A 27,441-nucleotide genomic window follows, 5' to 3' on the forward strand; every position below is an offset into this window, starting at 1 on the left:
TTTTTAGCTTGTGCCCATTGGCGTTACCAGATTATCAGCCTCCCCAATACCTAGTCTGGTATATATGAGGCAAAAAGAAAATTCGTGGCTGACGTACTTTCTTTTTATCTCACCTTTTGATCTTCTTAGTTTTGTTTCGTTTTCCTTTTAAATGTATGTAGTATTCAAGGTTTTTAGCTGAACTTTTTGGAAGGAGTAGTGAAAAGTGTGTCTATTCCATCTTTCTGAAAATGAATGCCTCCAAGACATTTCTTTCTGGATTATAAACAAACGTTCTTTGATGAATCAATTGAATATCAACGTGAAAAACAATGAACTTTGAGTTCAATAATATAATGAAACCAATTCCAGATGGATCATAGGCATAAATATGGAAGATAAAGCACAAAGACTTCCAGAGGAAAACAGAATATCTTCATGTTCATGGGGCATGCAAATATTTCTTAAACAGTATGTAAAAGTCACTAATCATAAATGAAAAGATTCATATACTGAACTTGATTAAAATTAAGAACTCTTGTTTATTAAAGGTAACTTTATGGAGGTGGAAAGGCAAACCATATTACAGTATGTACATTTAACATAGGATTTGCATCTAGAATATATAGTGAACTCCTACAAATTAATATTTTTAAAAAACAACAGCCAAATATAAAAATGGGTTAAAGATTTGATGAACTGTATCTTCTGACTCAGCGATTTCAACCTATATATATATATATCTCCAATGGAAGTATATATATGCACATATAAGAATGTTTATGGCATTATTTTTGTAAAAGGTAAAAACTATAAACATTAATAATTTAACAGCAGAATGGATTTAATTATTAACTATTCCATGCAGTTTACCTCACTGGACTGTAAATGTTTGAAAACAGATACAGGTCACTTTAGTGTCTACACTTACATACACAAAACAAATTAGTGGTGATAAAATTATGTTTTTGTTCTTTTAGAAAATAATCTCCTGAGGTACCTTGTAATCCAAAGTTCATCCAATTAGAAATAACATTGAAGTTAAGAACTCTATTTTATTTATTATTGTGCCTAGCACATAATGGACAGTAAAATAATGTGCTTTATGAATGAATGAGATTATCATTTATTAACTGTCTTTTCAAGTTCAAAACCAAATATGCATAAAATAATGCTCTATTTATTTCATTTTCATTGATTATTATATACATTGATAAGTACATGGTTATTTTAGTTTATTAAATATATGACTATTTAAAATGGTTGACTGTTAAGCAGTGAAACAGATTTCTATTCAGTGTTGGTTTAGAAACAGTAAGCTAAATTGCAAGTGTGTATACATATTCTATGCATTGTGTTTAGTCACTCAGTCCTGTCTGACTCTTGGTTGAGATGCTTCTACTGCTTATATTCCAGAAATGAACTTATTTTGCTTCCCTGGTAGCTCAGTTGGTGAAGAATCTGCCTGCCGTATAGGAGACCCTGGTTCAGTTCCTGGGTTGGGAAGACCCCCTGGAGAAGGAATAGGCTACCCACTCCAGTATTCTGGTCTGGAGAATTCCATGGACTGTATAGTCCATGGGGTCACAAAGAGTTGGACACAACTGAGCGACTTTCACACACAGTTACATGTGAGTTTAGTAAGGACAGAAAATTACGGGACACTGGAGCCTCCTCTTTTTAGCAAGCAAGCCATCACCGAAATTTAAACTTGAGTGAAAGGTTCGTGGCACAGATTGTCTGATTTGTAACTGGTGTATCTCCAGGAACCAAGAGAGTGCTTGGCTTACATTAGGCATTCAGTAGATATTTGTTGAGTGAATGAGTAAATGAATGAGAATATTTATTCAACTGTGCTTCATTCTATAGCAGGTACAATGTTGTCACCGCTGATATGTCATTTATTACTTCTTTTATATATTAGCAATGTTTTTGAAATAATATGAAAATTAGAAATTTTCATGAAGTTTATTTCATAACTAAAAATTATTAATTACCCAGTAACTTTCTTTAGTATTTTGATAACCTCATCAGCAACATTGAACTCCCATTGTGAGTATAGTACCACTAAACTTTAATCATTCAAAGAAGACATACCATAATTTCTGCCCTTGAAGAGTTTTCAACTAGTTGGAGAGAGAGAAAATAGACATAAGGATGATACATAACAATATGAGGGTGTCAGTTACAGTACACATGAGAAATTAATGTTATGTTCAATGAAAAGTTTGATACTAAGTTTATGTACATTATTCAACTTTTAAAAAATATGTATAGAAAAATAGGGAAAGAAAACATAAATATACTATGTTTTGGATGGTGAGATCATGGGCAAATTTGTTTTCTTTCATACACATATGTATTTTCAAAAGCAAGCAGTAACTTTAAATTAACCATTTTCTGCCCCAGTTCTAGCACAAGATTTGTATTAAGTGAAAAATGAAGCAGTCATATACCCAGTATCATCAATTGTAGATTCCTCTCCTGTTTATACATTCACTAGGTACTCAGCCTCATCATTTAAAACTAAATTTGTTGATTTTCCAGTTTTACTCTTATTCCTAAACTCTCTATCATGGGACACTGTACCACCTTACATTATTTTTTGTGCCAGAGTTTCTATGTGCTGCCTGGAACTATTTCTGTCTCTCCCTCTCCAGTCATCCAATTCAGTTAGTTCATCAGTTTCCTGAAAATGTTTAAATTTGTGTTCTATTTGCCATTCTCACTGCCTTGGTTCAGGACCTCATTATTTCTTACTTAGAGGATTGTAAAAAACTTAACTCTTCACCACCTCTAGGATGTAGTCTATTTTGCATATACTTGGGCAGGTGACCATCCTCAAATATAAATCTGAGCTTATCATGTCTTTTCTTGAAACACTCAAGAAAAGGGATAAAATCTTTATTGCTTAGAATGATTATACAGGGCCTTTCATGATCTTACCCCTGCATGTCTTCAGTAGACTCATCTCTCGCTACTTCTCCATGTAACTACTGTATTCTAATTTAACTGAATAACTTGAAAAACTGAAAAAGAAAAAAAAAAAACCTGAAACAAGCAAAATGTAAACACTCTCCTTGTTCAGATTTTCTTTTACAGTTTCTCCTCCTTCTTCACAAATATGTTTGTCAAATACCCAATTCAGTGTTTAAGGTTGACCTCAGGTGTCACATACTCCATGCACCCTTCTCTGACCTTTACAGACAGTGTTTAGGATTCCCTCTTCTCCAGTTGCATAACAGTCCATATTTCTATTAAAGCGCATATTGCGGAATTTCCCTGGTGGCCCAGTGGCAAAGACTCCATGCTCTCAGTTCAGGAGTCCTGGGTTCGATCCCTGGTCAGGGAACTAGTTCCCACATGCCGCAGTTAAGACCCGGCAGAGCCGAATAAATAAATAAATGTTTAAAAAAAAAAGCACATATTGCATTTTTTATTGAAGTATAATTGATTTACAGTGTTGTGCCAACCTGTGCTGTATAGCAGTGACTCAGTCATACACATATATACATTATTTTGTATATTCTTTTCCATTATGGTTTATTACAGGATACTGAATATAGTAAGGAATGGCAATCCTCTCCAGTATTCTTGCTTGGAGAGTTCCATAGACAGAAACCTTTAGGGCTACAGTTCATGGGGTGGCAAAGGGTTGGACACGACTGAGCAACCAACACTAACACTTAATGAATATAGTTTGCTTTAGGGCCTTATTGTTTAGTCATTCTGAATGTAATAATTTTGCATCAACCAATCCCAAATTCCCAGTCCATTCCTCTCCCTACCCCCAACTTGGCAAACACAAATCTGTTCTCTATAAGTCTGTTTCTGTTTTATAGATAGTTTCATTTGTTGCATGTTTTAGGTTCCACATATAAGTGATACTGTATGATATTTGACTTTCTCATTTTGACTTTACTTAGTATGATAATATCTAGTTGCATTCATGTTGCTGCAAATGGCATTATTCCATTCTTTTTTTATGACTCAATAATATTCCATTGTATGTATGGACTACATCTTTTTTTATGTGCTTGTTGATGAACATTTAGTTTGTTTCCCTGTTTTGACTATTGTGAATAGTGCTGCTCTGAAGATAGGAATGCATCTGTCTTTCTGAATTACAGTTTTGTTAGAGGAGTAGAATTGCTAGATCATATGGTAATTCTGATTTTAGTTTTCTGAGACACCTCCATACTGTTTTCCACAGCCACTATACCAGCTTACATTCCCACCGACAGTGTCAGAGGGTTCCCTTTTCTACACACTTTCTCCAGCATTTGTTATTTGTAGACTTTTTAATGATGGCCATTATGACCAGTGTGAGGCTGTACCTCATTGTAGTTTTGATTTACACTTAGGTAATAATTAGTGACGTTGAGCATCTTTTCATGTGCCTATTGCCATCTGTATGTCTTCTTTGGAGATATGTCTGTTAAAGTCTTCTGCCCATTTTTCAGTTGGGTTGTTTGTTTTTTGTTGTTAAGTTGTATGAGCTGTTTATATATTTTGGAGGGTAAGCCCTTGACTGTCACATCATTTGCAAATATTTTCTCCCATTTGTAGCATATCGCATTATTTTAAACTTGACTAACTTTATTTTCTTTCAACTGTGAATTTCTTAAGAGTGATTTCCTCTTATGTTGTGTCCTTAGTCCAGTACAGGAGCTAAATATATGATGAATGCATGTTTAATTGTTCTGTCAGGTTGAGGGTGTTAGTGAAGATGAGATGGCATAGCTAAAAATACTGAGTTGATGAGTGTGAAATATAAGGTGTCAAACAACTTCTTTGGTCTTTCCTGGACTTTTCACAGTTCTGATACTTTAGAAGATTACAGGTCACTTATTTGTGGAATGTTCCTGATGATTGCATTCAAATTATGCATCTTTGGTATAGATACCACAGAAATAATGATGTATTCTTTCTGCATCCTAGGGTGGCATACAGTTTTGATTTGTATCGTTGCTGATGATATTCCCTTTGATCACTTGATTAAGATGGTATCTGTCAGACTTCTCTAAAGTTACCCTATTTCTCCTTTGTAATCAGTAAATATTTTGTGACATTGTACTTTGAAACTATATAAATATCTCATTCCTCATCATACTTCCAGTTTATTCATTACTATTTTATGTCAGTATGAGCTTTTATGTTTTCATTCGATTTTAATCTGTTACTGTTATTACTCTCTTTTTTGGTCATGCTGTACGGCTTGCAGGATTAGTTTCCCAACCAGGAATTGAACCCAGGACATGGCAGTGAAAGCACTGAGTACTAACCATTGGACTGCCAGGGAACTTCCATTGCTTGTTTTCATGCTTATGTTGGTTAGTGAGAGCCTGGTCAAGATAGTTTCTGTATCCTTTTGACATGTCTCCTTAAATTCTTTGAGTACTTCTTTACTTTAGCAAAACAATATATATATCAGGCTAATCTTATACTTTTCGTATCCAAGTCCTGATAACAGCTATTTCTCAAAGAAGCCCTAACTACTTTCAGTAGAAAAGAGTATTTAGAAACCAGGATCTGGATACTAGGTATGCTTATTTTCCAAGAGTATGCTTTTGGGGTACTTTTGGGGTCATAGAATCTTTCAGAAGACAGAGCTAGGGAATATAGGTATGCTTATAGACCCTGATGCTGGGAAAGATGGAAGATGGGAGGAGAAGGGGATGACAGAAGATGAGATGGTTGGATGGCATCACCAACTCAATGGACATGAGTTTGAGTAAACTCCGGAAGTTGGTGATGGACAGGTAGGCCTGATGTGCTGTAGTCCCTGGGGTCACAAAGAGTCAGACACGGCTGAGCAACTAAACTGAACTGAACTATATATATATATATATATATATATTTGTCATTGGTCATCCACCAATCTCAGTCTCCAACTCAGGAAGTTACAGACACTGGTGGTTTAGTTGCTAAGTCATGTCCAACTCTTGCAATCCCATGAACTGTAGCCTGCCAGGCTCCTCTGTCCATGGGATTCTCCAGGTGAGAATACTGGAGTGGGTTGCTATTTCCTTCTCAAAAGGATCTTCCCGACCCAGAAATCGAACCCGGGTCTCCTGCATTGCAGAAACATTCTTTATCGACTGAGCTGTGAGGCAAGCCCTTATATACCTGTATACATTTATATTTTTATTTTTCTTTCTCTTATGAGTTCATGCTGATACCACCAGTTGCAGTTTAGTACTATATGGTTCCTTCTTGTTTTTCTCCCTGTGTTTGTAACTCCTTTGTTCAACACTGCAAAAATTTATTCCCTTTAATTTTAATATATTTACTTATTTGAGCAATCTCCCTCTGTGTAATTGAGCTTCTTTTGCCTTTGCTTCCCCCTTTCCTACACATTGATACCTAATTATCCAACTTGGATATACATAACTTGCCTCTAGACTGTGACTGCTTTCCTCCTTCATCCTATGTATGCTGTGACACCCAGAGCTGCCCTCTTGCTTATCTGTTGACACCCTCCTCACCCTCCTTGGGTTCTGACTCCCCATTTTGGGCAGCCCTGCTAGGCAGATAGCCTTCACCTTAACTAAGATTTTGATATTCTACTTAAAAGATGCCCTATGCTCCTGCCCCCTCAACCTCATGAATATCTTGTTTACCCCACTGGGACTCCAGCATCTTATGCTGGGCTGCCCATCCATGGGAATGTCCTCTTCATCCTGCTCAGGCTTGAAGGCCTCACATGAATGCCCTTCACACCCTGCTTAAATTTCTAATTCCCATGCTGGTCTTCCACACTCCCCTCATGGGCACACTCTACTTCCTGCTTAATCTTTGATACCCAGCCCAGGCAGCCCTATTATGTGGACATCCTTCTTACTGCTTGGGTTCTTACACCCAGAGCTGGCTGCCCTTGCATGAATACCCTTTGTATCCTGCTCAAGCTTTGTTTCCCTGTGTTGGCTATCCTCTGTCACCTCACTGGCTTCAGCTGTGATATCCTGTGCCATCCCCTTAAAGGTACATTTCTCACCATGCTCTGACTCCGACACCCATGCTAGACTCTCTGCCTTCCCTCCTCTACATACCGTCCTCATTCTGTTTGGGCTCCCCATCCCAGGAGACTTTGACTTTGCTTGGACTCTAACCCAGTAGGTTGTCCTTCTGTGTGTCAGGTGCAATCTCCTCTTCTCATCCTGCTTTCTTGGTTGTCATCCCACCCTTCCACTCTTTCCCACCTTTCCCTACCCCCACCCCTAGATAAGTTATTCATTGTGCTTGGGTTCTGGCACCACATACTAGGCTGTAGATATTTTATTTACGTTGCTTGGACTCTGCACCGGGTACTCTTCACCCTCCCTCCCTCTCCCCGTTAATGCTTTCCTCACCCTGTTTGGGCTCCGAAACCATTGCTGGTCCTCCACCTCCCCCACCCGCACCACGGGTTCCCTCCTCATTCTTTACTTCTGACACTCAGCCCAAGTCCTCCTTACCCTTCTTCAGCTCTGAACTCTACAGTTCTTTAAAGCTGTATTGAAAAAATATTCTTATAAGATGTTTGGAACTTATAAGTCAATAAAGGTTTTTTACTCAGTGATACTCAGGTCATAGGTAGGACTTTGAAAGTGTTTTTTCTAGAACAGACTTAAATAGCTTCTTCTGAAAATAATATAAATAAATTAAGAAAGAATAATATATAACAAAAATGGTTAAATAGAATACTCAATTCTGTATCTCATAAGTGTTACTAAGTTATGTAGAAAATAATTGTGAGATTTTAAAGTGAAAAATAATACCTATTAGAAAAAGTAGATCTCAAGTTATTCTTCTTATTTCCCAAATTGTTGCAGTCTGTGCTACTGCATATTGTTTAAAATTATTGTAGACCACTAGCTTGAGGAAAACAGTAATAAAATATATTCAAAAAGAGGTGATACAATTAAATAAGTAACAGCAAACTAATAAATGGATTTAAATTTAAATGAGAAAAATTTATTAAAACAGAGATCACATACAAGTTATTCTTGGACTTAATAATCTTTTAGAAACCAAATATCCAGTAGACCTGCAGCCAGTACATTTTCCAGTGGAGATGCCAAGTATGATGACTGTCAAGCCCAAAGTGTTTTTAACAGAGTGAATGCTGTCTCTCTTCAATGCAGAAGTATGTTGGCACAGTGGAGGTGCCAGGCATTTTGTTTTAGAATGTCTGATGTGAAACCATAGCCTTGGGATTCACCAGCTTATTGAGGTAGTTAATAAAGACATGGAAGAGTAAGGCAATTAGTTTGCCAAACCATTTACAAGAACTCTTTGTAAGTCTTTTTTTAACTCTTCTTGATGCTAAAGTAGCTTTGTATATAGAGTTAAAAAGCAAAGTGAAATCCCATTTTAGAAACAAGATACAAACTTTTATAAATACATTTCCAGTATTATTAGAGTGTTTGCATCTAGTATCAGGGAGCACTCATTATTTGAATAACTAATATCTGTGCTGAGCATTAATTTACTTTTCATTAATTTTTAAAAGCATTTCCAACACAAAGTATTTTTTTTTTTTTTAACCACAAATACTTCCATTTAGCTGATTGCTTGACAGTGGAATAGAAACATTCATTCGTTTACTCCACCACTACCACCTTTTATATTGTTCATCTCTGTATGAAGATAAGTCTCTGGTATTAGTTGTGTACAACTATGATTTGTTTGGTTACCTGAAAGTTAATAAGTGTCTTCAGAAAAGTTCAAGAGTAGGTGGACTCTGAAGCAGCTGAATATTGAATGCTAGCTATCAGATCAACAAAGGCAAAATGGCGATGTTGTTAGACTCTGTGACCCCATGAACTGTAGCCCGCCAGTTTCCTCTATTCATGGAATTTACCAAGCAAGAATACTACAGTGAGTTGCCATTTTCTTCTCTGGGGGCTCTTCCCAACCCAGGGATTGAACCCTTGTTTCCTGCATTGGCAGGCGGATTCTTAACCACTGAGCCACCAGGGAAGCCCCAAGGATAATTTATAGAGTTCTTTTTAACAGATCATCTTAGTTAAGCCTTATAGCAACTCTGAAGGCTATGCACTGTCCATGCAAAGCTTTAATTTTTATAGTATTTTTTGAATAGATTATATATTTTAGTAAAAAGAACATTCTTGAACCTGCTATCCAGACCAACTTATTTCTGCTACTCCTTTGTCCTATATCCTTGTCTCCCCATCAAAGGAAATTGCTGTCCTAAACTTTGTCATTCCCTTCTTTTGTTGTTTTATCACATGTATTTTTCTTTTCCTTTTTTTTTTTTTTTTTTAAACTGTTAAACAAGTTTCACATTCTGTATTGGTAAAACTGACCTCACATAATTATTTTGAAATTAAGTGAGTATGTATATAAAAGACCTTTGAACAGTGTCTGTGCCAACAGCCAAGTGCTCAATAAATGGTAGCTGTAATTGCAATTGCAGTAATTGCATTATTTTGCAAAGGGAAAAAACTAGAAAAGCATGTCTTTTCTCAGCTGTTTCATTTGTTTTTGTCTCCCTGGACTCTTCTGTGGGAAAGTGAGAAGTATAAGGGTTTGAAGTCTTTCATCTTTTTGAAACTGGGCAACATGTAAAATAGTACAATGGGATTTGGTTGATCAGCAGTTAGGAAACAGAGTTTCTGATTGAGAAGAATAAAAAAATTGCTTCACTATTAAGTTACCAGTTTTTTCTTCTCTTTCACTGCCTTGGGCCCTCAGGATAGGATTTCTGTCTCCTTGAGTTTGATGCAGTGTGATGAGACTCCCCGTATAGCCAGTGTTGCAGAGTTAAAGACCAAATTGCCCAGAAATAACTAGTGATATAAAAGAATCAATTAGAATTTCTTGAATGACTGACTGAAAACACACACCAGCCAGTCAGCCAAGTTTTACATTGTTTGCCTTCCCACCAAACATTGGGAAGCATTAGTTTGCTTTTAATATCCGAAAATGGTTTCATTCCTCTAATTGCTGTAGGCGCTGCACTGTTGCACTAATGTAAAACAAATTCTTGACCTTCTGAGTTTGTTCCCTTTTCTGCCTAATTTCCTTTTTTTGTACACTTATGTTAATAATTTATGGTAACTATTGTATTGTACTTGATCTAAGTCTGTTACATGGATACTTAATCCCACTTATATTGGAATTTTGGTCAACTAAAATTCATAATAAACCATTAAATGAGTTGATTAACATTATTATTGCACAAATTATTAGCACATTAATGGAAAAAATATGATCACCCCAATTCTGAAAGACCAAGAAAAGAATTCTTTAAAAAACAAAAGTAAAATCATTTCTAGATTTTGAAAAAAAAGAATGAGAAAGAGACTAAGTGCATTTGAGTACACTGCACAAGAGCAGTTTTTTACCAGCTTTTACGTTGATCTGTATCAAAGTTCACTTTATTCTTTTGGGCAGATATTCCAGCTTTTCATTATCTCTGATGAATTATGACATATGATGTATTCCTCTTAGGCCTGTGTCTTTTGCAAATTCCTTATCTTTTTTCAATTTGTTGATGTAACAACTAACTGCGTTTCTCAAGGTGGGGAACCCGTACATTTTTGAGTGCTATTGCTTAGAGGCATCTGTTTTATGAAGTCTACATTAATTCATCTTATTCATAAGAACTTTTAAAGATTTTCATCAGGTTATTTTATTGAAAGTAGGATACCTATGACTGTCAAATTTTCCCAATCTAACAGAAGAACCTTAAAAAGCAATTAAATTAGTTTGCAGGTTAGCCTTCACAGTTTCACTTTTTATAAACAGAAACTATGTGAAGAGGTATTTTGTCCATGAAGTTTATTAGGAACATTGAGAGACCTAGCTCACTCTTGTGCAGTTCTCAGTTATCTTTATTCTATTCCTGTTTCTCTTTTTTAAAAATAGCTTTTACCCATGTATAAATTGCATGTCTTAAGATTCACCCATTTAAAGTGTACAGAATCAGTGGTGGTTGGTATATTTTATAGAATTGTATAGCCATTACCATAATCTAATTTTGGAATTCTTACTACCCCAAAAAGAAACCTTGTAACCATTTTCTCTCTCTAAAAGAAAAATCTTGAAAATTCTTTTAAAATCTAGTAGATTCTTTAAAAAAAATATAGTACAGATTATACTTTTGTTTTCTAAGGAAGTCTTTTTTCGGCAAACTGCTTTTCCATCATAGGTTTCCCATTCTCTTTCTTCATATCCTATGCTTATAAATCTAGAATTTCATTCCTCCCATATTTATTTAGCTGATTTAACAGATAATGCAAGGATAACAGATATGGCTGCTTAACATGAGGCAGGACTGTTTGTTGTTTTCATGTATTTAAAAGGCCTATGCTCTTCTTCAGGCTTCCCTGGTGACTCAGACAGTATAGAATCTGCCTGCAATGTGGGAGACCTGGGTTCGATCCCTGGGTTGGGAAGAGCCTCTGGAAGAGGGCATGGCAACCCACTCCAGTATTCTTGCCTGGAGAATCCCCATGGACAGAGGAACCAGGTTGGCCTGAGTCCATAGGGTTGCAAAGAGTAGGACACAACTGAAGCAACTTAGCATACACACAGGCCTGAGAGTAAGACCAGTGTATGTGGTCAGGTTGTATAGTTTTATCTTGGAGGGAATCTCTTTGAGATAATAGGCTAAAATAAAAGTTTCATTGAGGATTTAAGTTGCTTAAAGTAGCGGAGCCAATAGAGTTCTGTCTAAAGTCAGAGCCTGTGATGGTAAGGACTGTTATTAACTGCTGTTTTCCTTGGAAAGATAGGATAAAACTTCTGAATTCTCTAATTTTCAAACACTTGAGTCAGATAATCAGAAAATACCTTTGGTGAAGGAATGAATCCATGCGTCCTACACCTTCTACTTGACTTATTTGATTTGGAGGGTAGGCTGTGGGGAAGACTGAGATATAAGAAGTTCTATATTTAGTTACTTTCCAGTGTATTTTTACTAGCACTGCTTTTATACTTCTAATTTAGACTCAACTTTGTATTCCTCTTTGGGAAAGTGAAATGTGGTTAGTGACTGGGCTGTTTCTAAGGTTTGTTGTTTTTTTTTCTCCCTTGACATAAATGCATTTTGGCAGATCCTTTCTCTTTAAGTGAATTTTGTGTTCATGTTTCTTTCTGTTTATCTCCTCCCCCCAAAAAAGGTCTTGAGTATGCTTTTCTTTTATATACAAGAAGCGCTTGTTTTCAGCATGAATTGAGAAAAATAATTGTATTAAAATCAATATTTGATGATGTGGCATTTCTGTTTTAATTAGTTTCTCCCTACTCTTTCCCTTTATATTCTTTGAAAGATGGAAATAATTTACTTAAACCTTCTCAGTTCAGTTCAGTTCAATCGCTCAGTTGTGTCCGACTCTTTGCGACCCCATGGACTGCAGCATGCCAGGCCTACCTGTCCATCACCAACTCCTGGAGTTTACTCAAACTCATGTCCATTGAGTTGGTGATGCCATCCAAGCATCTCATCCTCTGTCATTCCTTTCTCCTCCCACCTTCAGTCTTTCCTAGTATCAGGGTCTTTTCAGATGAGTCATTTCTTCTCATCAGGTGGCCAAAGTATTGGAGTTTCAGCTTCAGCATCAGTCCTTCCAATGAATATTCAGTACTGATTTCCGTTAGGATTGACTGATCGGATCTCCTTGCAGTCCAAGGGACTCTTAAGAGTCTTCTCCAACACCACAGTTCAAAAGCATCAATTCTTCAGAGCTTAGCTTTTTTTATAGTCCAACTCTCACATCCATACATGACTACTGGAAAAATCAAACTTTGACTAGATGGACTTATGTTGGCAAAGTATCGCCTCTGCTTTTTAATATACTGTCTAGGTTGGTCATAACTTTTCTTCCAAGGAGCAAGCATCTTTTAATTTCATGGCTGCAATCACCATCTGCAGTGATTTTGGAGCCCAAAAAAATAGTCTCTCACTGTTTCCATTGCTTCCCCATCTATTAGCTATGAAGTGACGGGACCAGATGCCATGATGTTAGTTTTCTGAATGTTGAGCTTTAAGCCAACTTTTTCACTCTCCTCTTTCACTTTCATCAAGAGGCTCTTGAGTTCTCCTTCACTTTCTGCCATAAGGGTGGTATCATCTGCATATCTGAGGTTATTGATATTTCTCCCGGCAGTCTTGATTCCAGCTTGTGCTTCATCCAGCCCAGCGTTTCTCATGATGTACTCTGCATAGAAGTTAAATAAGCAGGGTGACAATATACAGCCTTGACGTACTCCTTTTCCTACTTGGAACCAGTCTGTTGTTCCATGTCCCAGTTCTAACTGTTGACTTCCTGATCTGCATACAGGTTTCTCAAGAGGCAGGTCGGGTGGTCTGGTATTCCCATCTCTTTCAGAATTTTCCACAGTTTATTGTGATCCACACAGTCAAAGGCTTTGGCATAGTCAGTAAACCAGAAGTAGATGTTTTTCTGGAACTCTGTCGCTTTTTCAATGATCCAGCAGATTTTGGCAATCTGATCTCTGGTTCCTCTGCCTTTTTTAAAACCAGCTTGAACATCTGGAAGTTCATGGTTCACGTATTACTGAAGCCTGACTTGGAGAATTTTGAGAATTAGTTTACTAGCGTGTGAGATGAGTGCAACTGTGCGGTAGTTTGAGCATTCTTTGGCTTTGCCTTTCTCTGGGATTGGAATGAAAACTGACCTTTTCCAGTCCTGTGGCCACTACTGAGTTTTCCTAATTTGCTGGCATATTGAGTGCAGCAGTTTCACAGGATTATCTTTTAGGATTTGAAATGTAGCTCAACTGGAATTCCATCACCTCCACTAGCTTTATTCCTAGTGATGCTTTCTAAGGCCCACTTGACTTCGCATTCCAGGATGTCTGGCTCTAGGTGAGTGATCACACCATCGTGATTATCTAGGTCATGAAGATCTTTTTTGTATAGTTCTTCTGTGTATTCTTGCCACCTCCTCTTAATCTCTTCTGCTTCTGTTAAGTCCATACCATTTCTGTCCTTTATTGTGCCCATCTTTGCATGGAATGTTCCCTTGGTATCTCTGATTTTCTTGAAGAGATTGCTAGTCTTTCCCATCCTATTGTTTTCCTCTGTTTCTTTGCATTGATCACTGAGGAAGGCTTTCTTGTCTCTCCTTGCTGTTCTTTGGAACTCTGCACTCAAACGGGTATATCTTTCCTTTGCTCCTTTGCCGTTTGCTTCTTTTCTTTTCACAGCTATTTGTAAGGCCTCCTCAGACAACCATTTTGCCTTTTTGCATTTCTTTTTCTTGGGGATGGTCTTGATCATTGCCTCCTGTTCAGTGTCACAAACCTACGTCCATAGTTCTTCAGGCACTCTGTCTGTCAGATCTAATCCCTTGAATCTAGTTGTCACTTCCACTGTATAATCATAAGGGATTTGATTTAGGTCATACCTGAATGGTCTACGGGTTTTCCCTATTTTCTTCAATTTAAGTCTAAATGTGGCAATAAGGAGTTCATGATTTGAGCCACAGTCAGCTCCCGGTTTTGTTTTTATTGTCTCTATAGAGCTTCTCCATCTTTGGCTGCAAAGAATATAATCAGTCTGATTTTGGTATTGACCGTCTGGTGATGTCCATGTGTAGAGTCTTCTCTTGTGTTGTTGGAAGAGGGTGTTTGCTGTGACCAGTGCGTTCTCTTGGCAAAACTCTTTTAGCCTTTGCTCTGCTTCATTCTGTATGTCAAGACCAAATTTGCCTGTTACTCCAGGTATTTCTTGACTTCCTACTTTTGCATCCCAGCCCCCTATAATGAAAAGGACATCTTTTTTGGACATCAGATGACCATTATTATCTCCTACTGTGGGCAAGAATCCCTTAGAAGAAATGGAGTAGCCATCATAGTCAACAAAAGAGTCCAAAATGCTGTACTTGGGTGCAATCTCAAAAATGACAGAATGATCTCTGTTTATTTCCAAGGCAAACCATTCAGTATCACAATAATCCAACTCTATGCCCCGACCAGTAATGCTGAAAAAGCTGAAGTTGAACGGTGCTATGAAGACTACAAGACCTTGTAGAACTAACACTTAAGGCTTTTAGCAATGCTTTAACAAGCTGAAAATTGTAATTACATTCAGAAAGATATAAAATTTGCCAAATGCTTTGAAGATGAATTTCAAGTGTTAGGTAATAGTTTTCAAAAGAAAATTTTGAGTTGATTCTTTATTGTGAACAAAGATCATTTAATACTACAACTTCTAATTTTAGCTTTCCTTCATGATATTCTTTCTTATTCCTATCAGCATGAAACTCAGGATACATATTTTAACTGGGAGGATGAACAAAGATCATTTAATACTACAGCTTCTAATTTTAGCTTTCCTTCATGATATTTTCTTATTCCTATCTGCATGAAATTCAGGATACATATTTTAACTGGGAGAATCAAAGTATTTTTGAATTCAGTAAACAGTTAACTAGCAATATGGTTTGCTACCAAGGATAAAATGTCTTCTAGTGTTCCTTTTATTTTTTTAATCACTTAGTACAAATAATAATCTTCCTTAACTGTTGAAATGTTGCTTTTCTTGGAATACTAGGCAAGTGCCTTAAACTCTGTGCCTTGATTCTTTAGAAAATGAACATAGGATTCTAACTGGTCTTCTGAACTTTTTTCCAACATTGATTCTACTATCTTTAGAGGATATCTTGATTATTATTTCTGTCTAAAATGCATGTAATAATAATTATAAAATAAATTTTGAATAGCAGATATACATTTGATTTTATGGACAATTATTATAAAGTATATTTAAAAGATACAGTATTCTTTAATCTAGGATACAAAAGTAATCATAGTCTAATAAAGGCATTTATGCTTTTTCATTTCAGAGAATTCTATGCTTGTGTCTTTCTTGAGTTGGAGATACCTCAGAGTAAGAAGTAGTTCCTTGAATCATAACATTCCTCTTTTTAGCTTCCTTAGGAGGGAAAAATTCAGTGTGGTAGCAAATTAAAATATTTGATGAAAGTGCTGGATGAAAGAGTAGGAGTAGACTAGTGGTCTGTTTGAAGAAGCCAATTTATAGCTGATATACACTAGTATGTGCCATCTTACATGTAAAGGATGATATATAATACTTATTTTTTTAATACAAAGAAAGGTGTTGGAGCATCTTGGGTTATTTGACATCTCTACTGTCTAGTTTTATATGGTTTAAAAATTTTAGTAACTTTTTCTGTATATCATCAGCATGAAAAGAAAAGCCAAGAAGAAAATGGGAGTCAGAATGAATGGAAAATTCTTTGTGCAGTTCACTAAAATTATAATAAAAGAAGAATGTTTGCTAATAATTTTTACAACAGTAATTACATGAAGTTTAGTGTGTGTGTGTGTGTGTGTGTATGAATAATATAACTCCTGTGAGTGGAAAGACATTAATTTTGTGCTCATAAAATTTTTTTCTCTTTCTTCCAACAGAATCTGTCTATGATCTTCTCCCAAAGGAGTTACAGTTACCTCCATCTAGAGAAACATCTGTAGCATCAATGAGTCAGACAAGTGGTGGTGAGGCAGGCTCGCCTCCTCCAGCTGTAGTTGCTGCTGGTATGCATTTCATTTTATTTTTTAAAGAAAACTAAAGCATTATCTGGTCAACATGAACAGTGCTGGCAAAATTTGTATTAAAGAGTGTGATTTGAGGGTTTGTTTCAGGAGGTTTTAAAAATACATACTTTTAACATTAAAAATTTTCTATATAATAGTCTTATACATGTATTATTTCTTAAAATTTCACATTGGCATATTTGTTAGTGCTATCTCCCAGAATGGATCTTATCTTCAACTATGGGAGTGAGTTTAAAGCTCTTTGGTTGACTCCACATAATAAAGTTATTAAATACCAAGCTGTGGATAGAAAATTACATTTGAGTCTATAAAACAGTTTTTTTTTAAAGTTTGCTCAAAGGGGAAAATGTTTTATTTCATGTAATCTGAAAAAGGACTCAAGCACTCAAGTTTTTTTTTGTTTGTAGCGTGTTACTATATTACCTTTTCTCTACACTTAAAAACATGTGTGACCTTACACTTACTTTAAATTCGATCAAAAGTAATGGAAGATCTGAATGTAATGTTTATATAAAGATACTTTTTTTTATATCAGTGAAAAAGTATGAAAAATAATGTTTGAAATTTATCAAGTTTATTTTTAATCAGCTCTCAAATCATACACTTTATAATTATATAAAATTGGTTCAAATTTTTACTGAATTAAAAGAAAAGATTGACAGATAAACTAATAAGAAAATGTCTTAATTATGATAAATAATAAGAATGCTTTCAATAATACTAGATTGCCCAACTGTAATTCTTTTTTTAGTTGGGTTTACAGATTACTAAGTGTGTTTGGTTTTTTAAAAAAGTTAAAAAATTATATGTACATAAACTCTGAAGTTTTATCTGTCTCTTACTGATTAGAGGTTTCTTGCCCAATATGATACCTCTCATCTTTTAAAATGGTACTTAAAATCAATCAGAGGATTGTTTTCAGTAAATTCTTTTTGTTTCAAAGAGAACAGTGAAGTGGAAGGTTGTGGTTTAAATGAGGGTATTGGTACTCAAGTAGAACTTTGGGTATTTTTCTTATTTGTATTAACTTAAGTCCAGTCAGTTTTGTGTACCAATATTTCCCCTGAGCCGTACAGTGCAACCTGCAGCCTTCCTGGTGGAGGGCAGGAAACTTTAACCATGGCCAAGAAACATACCAGCCCTGCTCACTGTTCATGTGTTGCCAGACATTTTCTAACAGATTCTGTGGATTTAATTGTGAACTTTTTAGTAATTGAATTGTAAAGATGACCTGGTTTCATTTTATATGCACTGAATATTTTGTTCTGGAATTTAAGTATTTAGTTTTAAAATAGTATCAGATAATAAAATATTTTTTAAAAATTTTAAATGAAATATTTCACTTTAAATCCACAGGTAGAAATTGACTAACTGATTTCTTTTGTATCTTTTGAGATTTTTTTTTTAAGCCATGTTGAATCTGTATAGAGCTAAAAGTCTGTTTCTTCTGTGCTTTTTAACATCTGTTGACAGTAGATCCAGTTCCTTTTAAAAGCTGAAAAATGTTAGCTAGGTTTGGAAAAAGAACAACACTTCCTTTTAAATAATACCAAACTCAGTTTTAGAAGTTTTTATATATAAATATTGAAAGTTTTTTAATTTGAGTCACTGATGGAATGTTGGTTCTTCCTCCCTCTCTCCCTCCCTCCCTCCATAATCCTCTCCAGATAAATTAGAATGAAGGCTTTGAGTTGAAAAATCATGAAAGTAAGAATTAACTAAAGGAAGTATTCTGAAGTAATGAAGTCTTTTATTAGATCAAGCAGTTATTGACATTGTAAGATTGTGAAAAGGGTAAGGAGGTGACCTTGACAATTTTCATATATTCACACACAGAAAGTTTCTGTGATCTAAAACCCATTTGTAATTTTTTTTTACATATTTACTTTTAACCAGCATAGACTTATTCTAGAATTCTAGTGTCTTATTGATAGAGCGAGCCTTCGACATATAACATTATAGGTAAGAAAGTTTAAATTGCAGAATAATTATTGTAGGGAGTTCAGTTAGTATGTATATTTAGAGTCGCTTTTTAAAAATTTGGCATATTAATATCCTTAGTGACATAAATGTCAAAAAGAGTTTTGGATTAAATTACCAGTTACTCAGTGTTTCCTGGCCAAAAGACTAGATATTTAGGGAAAGATACATTAATTTAGACTTTTGTGATTTTTTTTTAATCTATAGCATTTGCTGTTTTAATATGAAATGCATAAAAATGATGACTGTTGATGTAGTTAATTCTTCAGAGTTTTGAAGGAGCTGGATTGGCTGCTATCAGGTATGAGGGCCTGGTGGGAACAGACTTCTAGTTCTGCCATAAAGGTTTGTGTTTCACAAATTCTGAATCAATTTAAATTTTAAAATTTAGAGACTGGGCATATAGATATTCATGTACATTTTAAATTATTTAATTATTAAAAATGTGTTTCTCAGATTCGCCAATCTATATTTTTTCCCTTTACTTATTACTGAAGGATTGAGTAAACATGATGCTGCTAATCCACAATCCAGAATATTGGGTAAAAGAATGTCTCTTAAACCTCCTTTTCTGTCTCTACACTATACACACTTTTAATACTGTTATTTATAATATCTTCAGTCTTGTAAGACCCTGGATTGGCAGTAGGGGAAAGAGGGCTTCCTTCTTCACAATGTCTCCCCTCTCCAGAGGGCCAACTGTCACAGTCTGAAGGTGTAGTTGAAAGTCAGCAGTCTGGAATTTGTATTTTAAATCATTTTTTGAAAACATCTGTTTTTATCCCACTAGAAAGTTTCTTAGTAGTTTGAGATTCAATATGTGAATGTATAAAAGTTTTAAAGTACAGACTTCCTGAAGAATATTGTAGGTTTTTGGTAATTAAGATAGAGGCCATATTTCTAACATAAAGTTATCCACATGAACTTATTATATTTTTTGGCAAAATAAAGAGTTGTTCAAGGAGTAGATAAAAAATGCAAGTTGTGAAAGGATTCTTTTTGTTGTTTCTTTAATCCTATAGTGTAGGTTATAAGACACTAAGATATATTAGTAAGAATTACTAAGAACTAAAACAGTCACATTAGAATTTAGGGGTTTTAAAGAGATATGGCAGATATTTTTCTTAAATAACAGCTTTATTGAGATATTGTTGTAAACTGAAAGGTGAATTGATCTTGGTTATTCCATATGATCAATTCCTACTTTTCCTAGAAAACTGGACCACTTCCAAAAGTCAGTCAGTTTCAAACATGTTACCAAGTAGGTTTTAAAACTACCCCTCATTCTGTTTTTTAAAATTACATATAAAAATAAAATAAAATAAAATTACATACAAATACATACATTTATTCATACAGAAATATGTGTGTATGGACCTGTGTATAGATGTTTACTAACATCTGCATTATTAGAATGAAAAAAGCATCAGCAGTCTTGGACCGTAATGGTTAATTCAGAAACAATTACCAATTTGGGAGATTGTCCATATTGTAAATTTTCATTGACAAAAAGTACACATGGCCTATTAATGATTTATTCCCTAAATGTTTACCTTTTTTGTCCTCTTAATTTTTAGCAACTTTTATAAATATTGTGATTTATTCATTTTCTGATAGAATAAGCACATTTTTGTGCCACCCGAGTTTTAGAATAGCATTCTGAAACTGCACAGATTCTCAACCATTCATAGACAAAATACATATATCAAATAGACACAGTTTCTTTTTTCCCTGTGTCTTGTAGAATTTCACATTAATAAGTTAATGTACAGAAGTGGACTTACTTTTTTATGTTACCAATAAGACTGATAATAAGCAAAAGGTGTTACCATAACCATTTTATAATAATTAGTTATATAGATAATAGTAACCGAGTTATACATAAAGACACTCCAGCTGTACTAGAGTGAGGGGAATTGATACGAGTAGGATATAACAAGAGACTTCACCTATTTCTGAGACATTATTTTTCTTTTCCTATATGTGAAATACAATAAAATTAGCTTGAGCTTTGGAATCATAAAGAACTAATATGAATTGATCGCTATCTTATCATTTCTATCATATAGACAGAATCTTGTGGAAATTCAGTAAATTTTTCATATTACCCCTGTAACTGGACAGTAATGACAACTTTCTTAAGGCTATTATGAAGATAGATACTTAATGTTGCTTGATGATTAATAATGTTTAGATGAACATTGACCTCCCTCCCACATGGATTTCTCCTTTCATTTGTTAGTAAGGTTTTTAAAAATAGATCTTATTTTTATAAAAATAAGTTTTTAAGCTTTGTTTTGCTTCTTTCTTTCCATTCTCACTCTGTTTTTTACATTGTTTTGAAGTTTTATGTATCAGACAACACATGGGCCGTGGGATTTCCTCTCTGAGTTAGTCTTTAATGTTGACACTCTCTCACTGGGAACCTTTGTAAATAAAAAAAAAAAAAACGGATGGAGGATGATGAATCATAGGGATTCCACAGATTTGATTCCACAAATTTGACTGATTAAGTATTCTTCCTAGAATGCTCTTCCCACTTTTTAAAACATTAAATGATAAAGTTGGATGATCGTTTATCAAAACTTTTTAGTAGAGCAATTTATTGCTTTTGGTTTTTGTCTAGATGTTTTATTTTATCTACAGTTGGATCTAATATACACTCTAATCCAGATCCAGTTGTAAAACCATTCTGAATAATTAAATTAGGAGATTTTGATGATACAAAAACTATTTTCTTTTCCTTTTTTTGGTCACTTCTTAAAAAAAGAAATGTAAAGACATTGGACTGGTGTTGGCAGGGGTGCCTTTATTATTTACTCTAAACTATTTTAAAATGTATTGTATGATAAAGCTTTGAAGTGACCTTCAAATAGCATCCCTCAGAACTGCTTTTTCTCTCCAGTCCTTAAGTTAATGTGGTGGTAATCTCTCTTTTTCTCTTCAAGTAAACATTACTTTTCAGGTAGAATAATCGCTGTCTATTTTTTTTAAACCTCGTTCTTCCTGGGGTCTTTGACAACAACAAATACAGTTGTCAGCTAGTATAGTTATTCCCTATTGTGTTTAAATTATTTGAGTGTGAGGATAATATCAACGACTGATGCTACCTAGTAGTTTTTAAATCACTGGATGATAGAAGGCATCTTTCTCTTCTGAGAAGATTTAAAAAACAAATTGTATAATGTGTACTTAGTACCTGTTTTAACCCTGTGCTTATATACTTAGGGTTGAATAGGACAAAATACATATTTTAAAAACATTGCTCTAGGTGTCAGGACACTTGCAAATGTTGTAAGCATTTTATTTTTCAGTAAACATTATTTAATAAATATTCTGTGAATATATTTATTAGTGGCACTCAGACAAGGTAAAAATAATTATTTCAGGAGAATTTAGATGGAAAGTGAGAGAGTAGTTATTATATAGTATTAGAATTCTGACTGGCAGTTTGATGAACTGGAGGAGAAAAGGGTGGTCTGTAGTAAATCAGTAACAAACCGTTCAGTTTCATCAGTAGAGCTAATTTTTTACAAAATAGAGCCACTGGGATCAAGCATTTTATGCACACTAGCATATCTAATTTAAAAGTGTAAATTAGAACTTCTCTGGCAGTTCAGTGGTAAGACACCAAGCTTCCAATGCAGAGACATGATTCTATCCCTAGTTTGGAACTAAGATTCCACATGCTGTGTGGCATGGGCAAAATTTTTTTTTAATTAAAAAAAAATTTTTTTTAAGTGTACATGAGTAACTTTTGGGGGGAGAGGTATGAGGAAGTGTTTGGAAGCTGGCCTGAGAAATGAAAATACTGTTTTGCTATAAAATGCAGATTTTTTTTTTTTTCTGCTCTTGTGTATTTGTCAGAACATAACATTTTCTGTTCTTTAAGGAAATTTGGGTAAGGGAACAGTTTAAAAACACTTAGAGCATTCTGGCTTATGGATTAGATTGCATTAGTAAACAAAAGAGCAAATTGGTGAATATGAGTTAACAAACATTTTGAATAAGAAATTTCCCCATATGCATTTATTTGGGTGTTACTAATTTAAATTTTTAAAGTTTGTTTTAAAACATTGCTTATTGTAACATATAAACTTATGTTGGGTGGGAAAAGTACAAATGAGAAATTGAAACTGTTATAAACATGTAAAGTAAATGATAGACACTACAATTTTTGGGTTTTGGTTTTTTTTTTCTGTTTTGTTTTTATTTTTGTTTTTTGGTAAAGTAATCTGAATTGCTTATTTTATATGCTGGGATGCTAGTTGTTTTTTCTATTAATACACTTAACTTGCATTCTAGCTTCGCCATTCAGAGACAGGCATCGTGTGGTGGGTTGTGTGACAGTGTCTGTCAATAGTGAAGACAAATAGTGCCAGAGACACTTAACCCATCCAATCTCACCCAGGGTATAGGTCGGTCTCGTTTTCAGACTTCTTCATAAGTCTTTTTTTCTTTCTTTCTTTCTTCCTTCCTTCCTTTCTTTTTTTGTTTCTAAATAGTGAATTGATACTGATTGAAACTAAAGCTTTATGTAAAGTTTTAAACTTTACGTTAATATTTTAAGAAGAAGAAGAAGAAAAGTAGAAAACGAAGGTTGGCATGTAAGGTGTTGACAAAGCAGGTTTGCAGCCACTTTGTGTGTTATAGATTTTTCAATCCCTTGGCAATATGAATGTTGGCCTTATAAAATTTTTTCTGTCAATATCTTTCTTCTTTGATCTGAAAATATGTTCTTATATATGGTGACTTTTATCAAACAAAATACTTAGATTTGAAGTCATTGTTACCAGTAAGAAAAATGAAATACTTAAAAAAAGAATAACTTAGGCTGAACAGTAAGTGTTTTAGACCAGAAATGGTTTCCAGATCACCTGTGTTGTTTTTTTATTACTATTTTCTGAACAGTCTTGTTTACTCCTTCTCCGTTCCACTATTGGTTCACTTAGCACACTTGTAAATTTTTATGACTTTTTTTTTTTTAAGGAAACTCAACTGATTTTGCACTGATGTTGAAAAGTTATAAAATATAAGTGCATATTTAAATACTGGGGACCACATTTTTTATCTTGGAAGCTTAGTTAAATGTCATTTCTGTTATATTTTTTAAAATCAGTGAAAGGTATTTGCTTCTTTTGAGAACTTTAAAGAATGTTTCTAATCTCATAGCTTTCTGTAATAAGTTTAGTTAGGTCCACAAAGTATCATCTCTTCTTTATGGTTTTTAAAGCACTAAAATGATGTGATAATTTAATTTCTTGTTTACAAATCTAGAACTAGTAGTTTTTAATTTTAAAATGTAATTTAAGCAAACTGTGTAAAATATACATGGGTTTCTCTATGTAATATCATTTAAAACTCCATTTTCATCTTTCCAAACAAATTAATAATACAGTTGACCCTTTAACGATGGAGGGTTGGAGTGGGTAGGGGTGCTGTCCCTTAGCACAGTCAAAAATCCATGTATTACGTCACAGTTGGCATTCTGTATCCTTGGCTCTTCATCCACAGATTTGAAATCTAAAATGTTCTTGCTATTATTTTATGCATTTATTTTTAATAAATATATTAAGAATTTGCTATATTTTTTAGTAAATTTATGTATTAATCTACAAGTATGTAGGGGCTTCCCAGGTGGCTCAGTGGTAAAGAATCCACCTGCCAATGCAGGAGATATGGGTTCGATCCCTGGGTCGGTAAGAGCCGCTGGAGGAGGAAATGACAACCCACTCCAGTATTCTTGCCTGGGAAATTCCATAGACAGAGACCCTGACAGGCTACAGTCCATAGGGTTGCAAAGAGTCATACACGACTGAGCGTGCATGCACACAAGTAGGTCACTTGACTTATATCTAAGTTTTAAGAAACAAGGTTCTTAGCACATTTTTGTAGAAATAAGTTACCTCTAAACTCTCTTAAGTTACTTCCAAACTTTCCCTGTAGCAGTTAATGTTGTTATAGTAAGATATAGCCTAAGCATTTTGAGTAGTAAATCTTTAAAAAAAACCTGTTATGTGTCTATTATGAACACATCGGTACATTTATTTACCAGTTTAGTGTAACTCAGCATACATAGGAAATACTGACCTTCCCATAAATCAATTTAATTAAAAAGTAGGATTTTTACTACATGAAAGTCATAGTATGTTACGTGTCTGGGGAGTCTAAGATGAGACAGATGTTGTCCGTGCTTTCTGGGGGCCCATAGTTCTTATCCCTTACTTTACCACCTCACCTGGCATTATTAATGCACTTAGGTGATGTTTTCCTAACCAAAATGTAATATGCTTTTGTGAAGGATTTTATACACCATATTCATCAGCATCAGAGGAACAATGATACTATTGTAAAGAGTTTTATAGTTCAAAAAATTGTCTTATATTCATTATGTTCTTAAAATAAGTAGAACTTTAGTAATTTAGGATCAAACTGAGGTAACCTTTAAAAAGTAATTTAAAAAAAAGATGTTTGCTACTGTCTTTTGACAGTTTATGTTTTCAGCTTTAATAGTTTTGTGCTCATAAACTTTTTAATTTAATAAATATATCCAGGAAACTGCAGGTATAACATTCAAAATGTGTGTTAGATGTCCATGGAAAATGTAGAGAATATTTTAACTTATGTAGGGTATCATATCACAGTTTGGCATACCTGTCCCAGAATAGATATTTATGTACAATTATATCAATTGAGTTTTATAACCATGATTTTTAAATAAGACTTGCATGATTTAATCATGCATACTTTTAAAGAGCAATGCTAGATTACATTTTACCTAACTTTCCGTCTTTCATGGACAGGGATCCCTGAGATGTTCATATTCTGCATTCTCATGTGCATGGTACCTAGATTCAAAGAGTGGTTCGGAGAAAACGTCTTTGTAGAAATACAAGTTCACAGCATTCATGTTGCATGCTTTGTGTGATCCACTGCAAATACTGCATGCTGCATACTTGTATTTCTCTGAAAATGATGAACATAGACTTATACACATGTAGTTTCTTTTTTGCCAATAGTTGGAACAGATGGAGGAATGTTAGACATAATACCTTTTTTATCTTTTCTAAAATGAATTCTGTCATGTTTTTCAAAAAAATAAGGAAAAACCTTGTTATTTAAACCCAAAGTGGCTACAAATCAGCTCCTAAACTGTCACTGACATTAGTATCTAGAATTTTGTAGTTTTTACAAATCTTTTAAAATATTTATTTACTAAGAAAACATTGCATTAATGCATGATACAAAATTGATAAAATTTTTCTTTAAATTGGAATGCAGTTTAAAGTGACTGAATTTTTCCAATTTCAACTACTGCATTTGACAAGGATACAAACTGGAAAATGGAACTGGTATCATCTAATTGCATTAAGTGCCTTAACTCATGGTAGTTGAGAAAAATCTTTCCATGTGGCATTATGTAAATTACATTACATATGGCTCATATTAATGACAGTATTCTTCAGCCTTGACAACAGTGAAAAATTATGGGTGAATTTAGTTGTTTTCAATGATTTGAGTGTTTTGGTGCATTTTTTCAATTTAAAAATAGATCTTTGGCACTTGGCTTTTGATTATCTAAACATTGGCATGCTTACATTTCACTCTTTACATAGTTGATGTGGATGTTGCAATTCTAGTAACTGCACATCACAGTTTTAAATTTTATCATGCCACTTTAAAACAGTAGCATACATGCTATAGATAAAAATTAATTTTAATTTAAACATATTTTTAGTTGTCACATGTTGCCCATTTTAATTTTTGTATATGTTTATGATTATAAACCCTTCTGTATCTTATACAAAATAAAATTATATAGGACTGATAACTTCCAACTGTAACATTAGTGTGCTTCCATAGATTACGCTGTTAAAGGGTTTAGTAGTCATATTTTTCAATGAACTGATCTGCCAGTGGCCACACATTTTGAAAAGATCTACTTTTGACTTTTTCAGTTAGGCATAGGCAAGGGAAGTGAGTTTATGAAAAACCTTTTTATAAGAACTATTGATAGATCTGATTTTCTCCAGAGATTTTTTTTTCTGTTCAACTCTTTTTCATTAGACTTCAGTCAATAAAATTTACTGTTTACTCACCTGAAGAAATTCCCTGAATAGTTAAAATCAAATAGACCTTTTAAAGAGAGAGTAAATGGACAGTGGTAACCAAGTGCTGAATGTATGATCGAGTACTTTACAAGAAAAATCCATCCATTAATAAGTCCTTCCTCTGTTTTTCATTCTGCCATAAAGGATGGATTTATTAGAGATCATGGTTTTGAACTGCCACTTCCAACTTCTGGAAACCCTCAGTAGTTAACTTGCTTATCTTCTGTAGCCCACCCTGTTCCAAATCAAGCCTTTTTCATTTTTATTCTTCTAGATTTTAAAATAATCATAGTGACGGTACCAGTTCCATTTTGCCTCCAATTCAGTTGATTATATATTTTTTCTATTTATTTCTCATTTTATAATTGATATCTGGAATAATCAGCAGCTCTTTTCTCATTTATTTTCTCATATTTTTATTCCAGGATTTGCCTCTGAAGCAGGGAGTGTCTGCATTAAAAATGACCTGTAGTTCTCTGCTTCATAGGTTAGAAACTTATTTTAATATTTTGTGGCTAAGCACAGTCCCACTTTTCAAATTCTATAATGAATTATTTAATTGGCATTGAATGTGGACCACAAGCATATATTTCATATTGGGGTTTTTATTTTTATTTTAAATGATTAAAATTCAATAGAAATATCCAACTGAGGCAATAAAAGCTTTATTCTTGCTTTACAGCTTAAAACATTAAATTAGATTTTTAAAAATCTATCAATTATAACAAGTTAAATAATGCTATTTTGGCATTTTTTTTAAATTGTGCTTTTTTAGGCCTTGTATTGCTTGAAGCATTTATATTCTAAAACTTAA

General features: G+C 34.2%; 1 protein-coding gene across 5 annotated transcripts in view; it reads left to right on the top strand.

The window, feature by feature from the left end:
- NFAT5 (nuclear factor of activated T cells 5) overlaps positions 1-27,441 on the top strand; it is a 115,014-nt gene that overhangs the window by 40,860 nt on the left and 46,713 nt on the right. For 4 of the 5 annotated variants that reach the window (XM_065925655.1, XM_065925656.1, XM_065925657.1 and 1 more), the window contains one exon: positions 16,390-16,515. In XM_065925655.1, coding sequence (XP_065781727.1) covers positions 16,390-16,515 — 126 coding nt within the window. Of the gene's footprint in view, positions 1-16,389; positions 16,516-27,052; positions 27,115-27,441 lie in introns of those variants that run through there. The other variant, XM_065925659.1, reaches the window with a different exon arrangement.

The sequence above is a fragment of the Muntiacus reevesi genome, chromosome 2, assembly GCF_963930625.1.
Source record: "Muntiacus reevesi chromosome 2, mMunRee1.1, whole genome shotgun sequence".
Classification (NCBI taxonomy): Eukaryota; Metazoa; Chordata; class Mammalia; order Artiodactyla; family Cervidae; genus Muntiacus; species Muntiacus reevesi.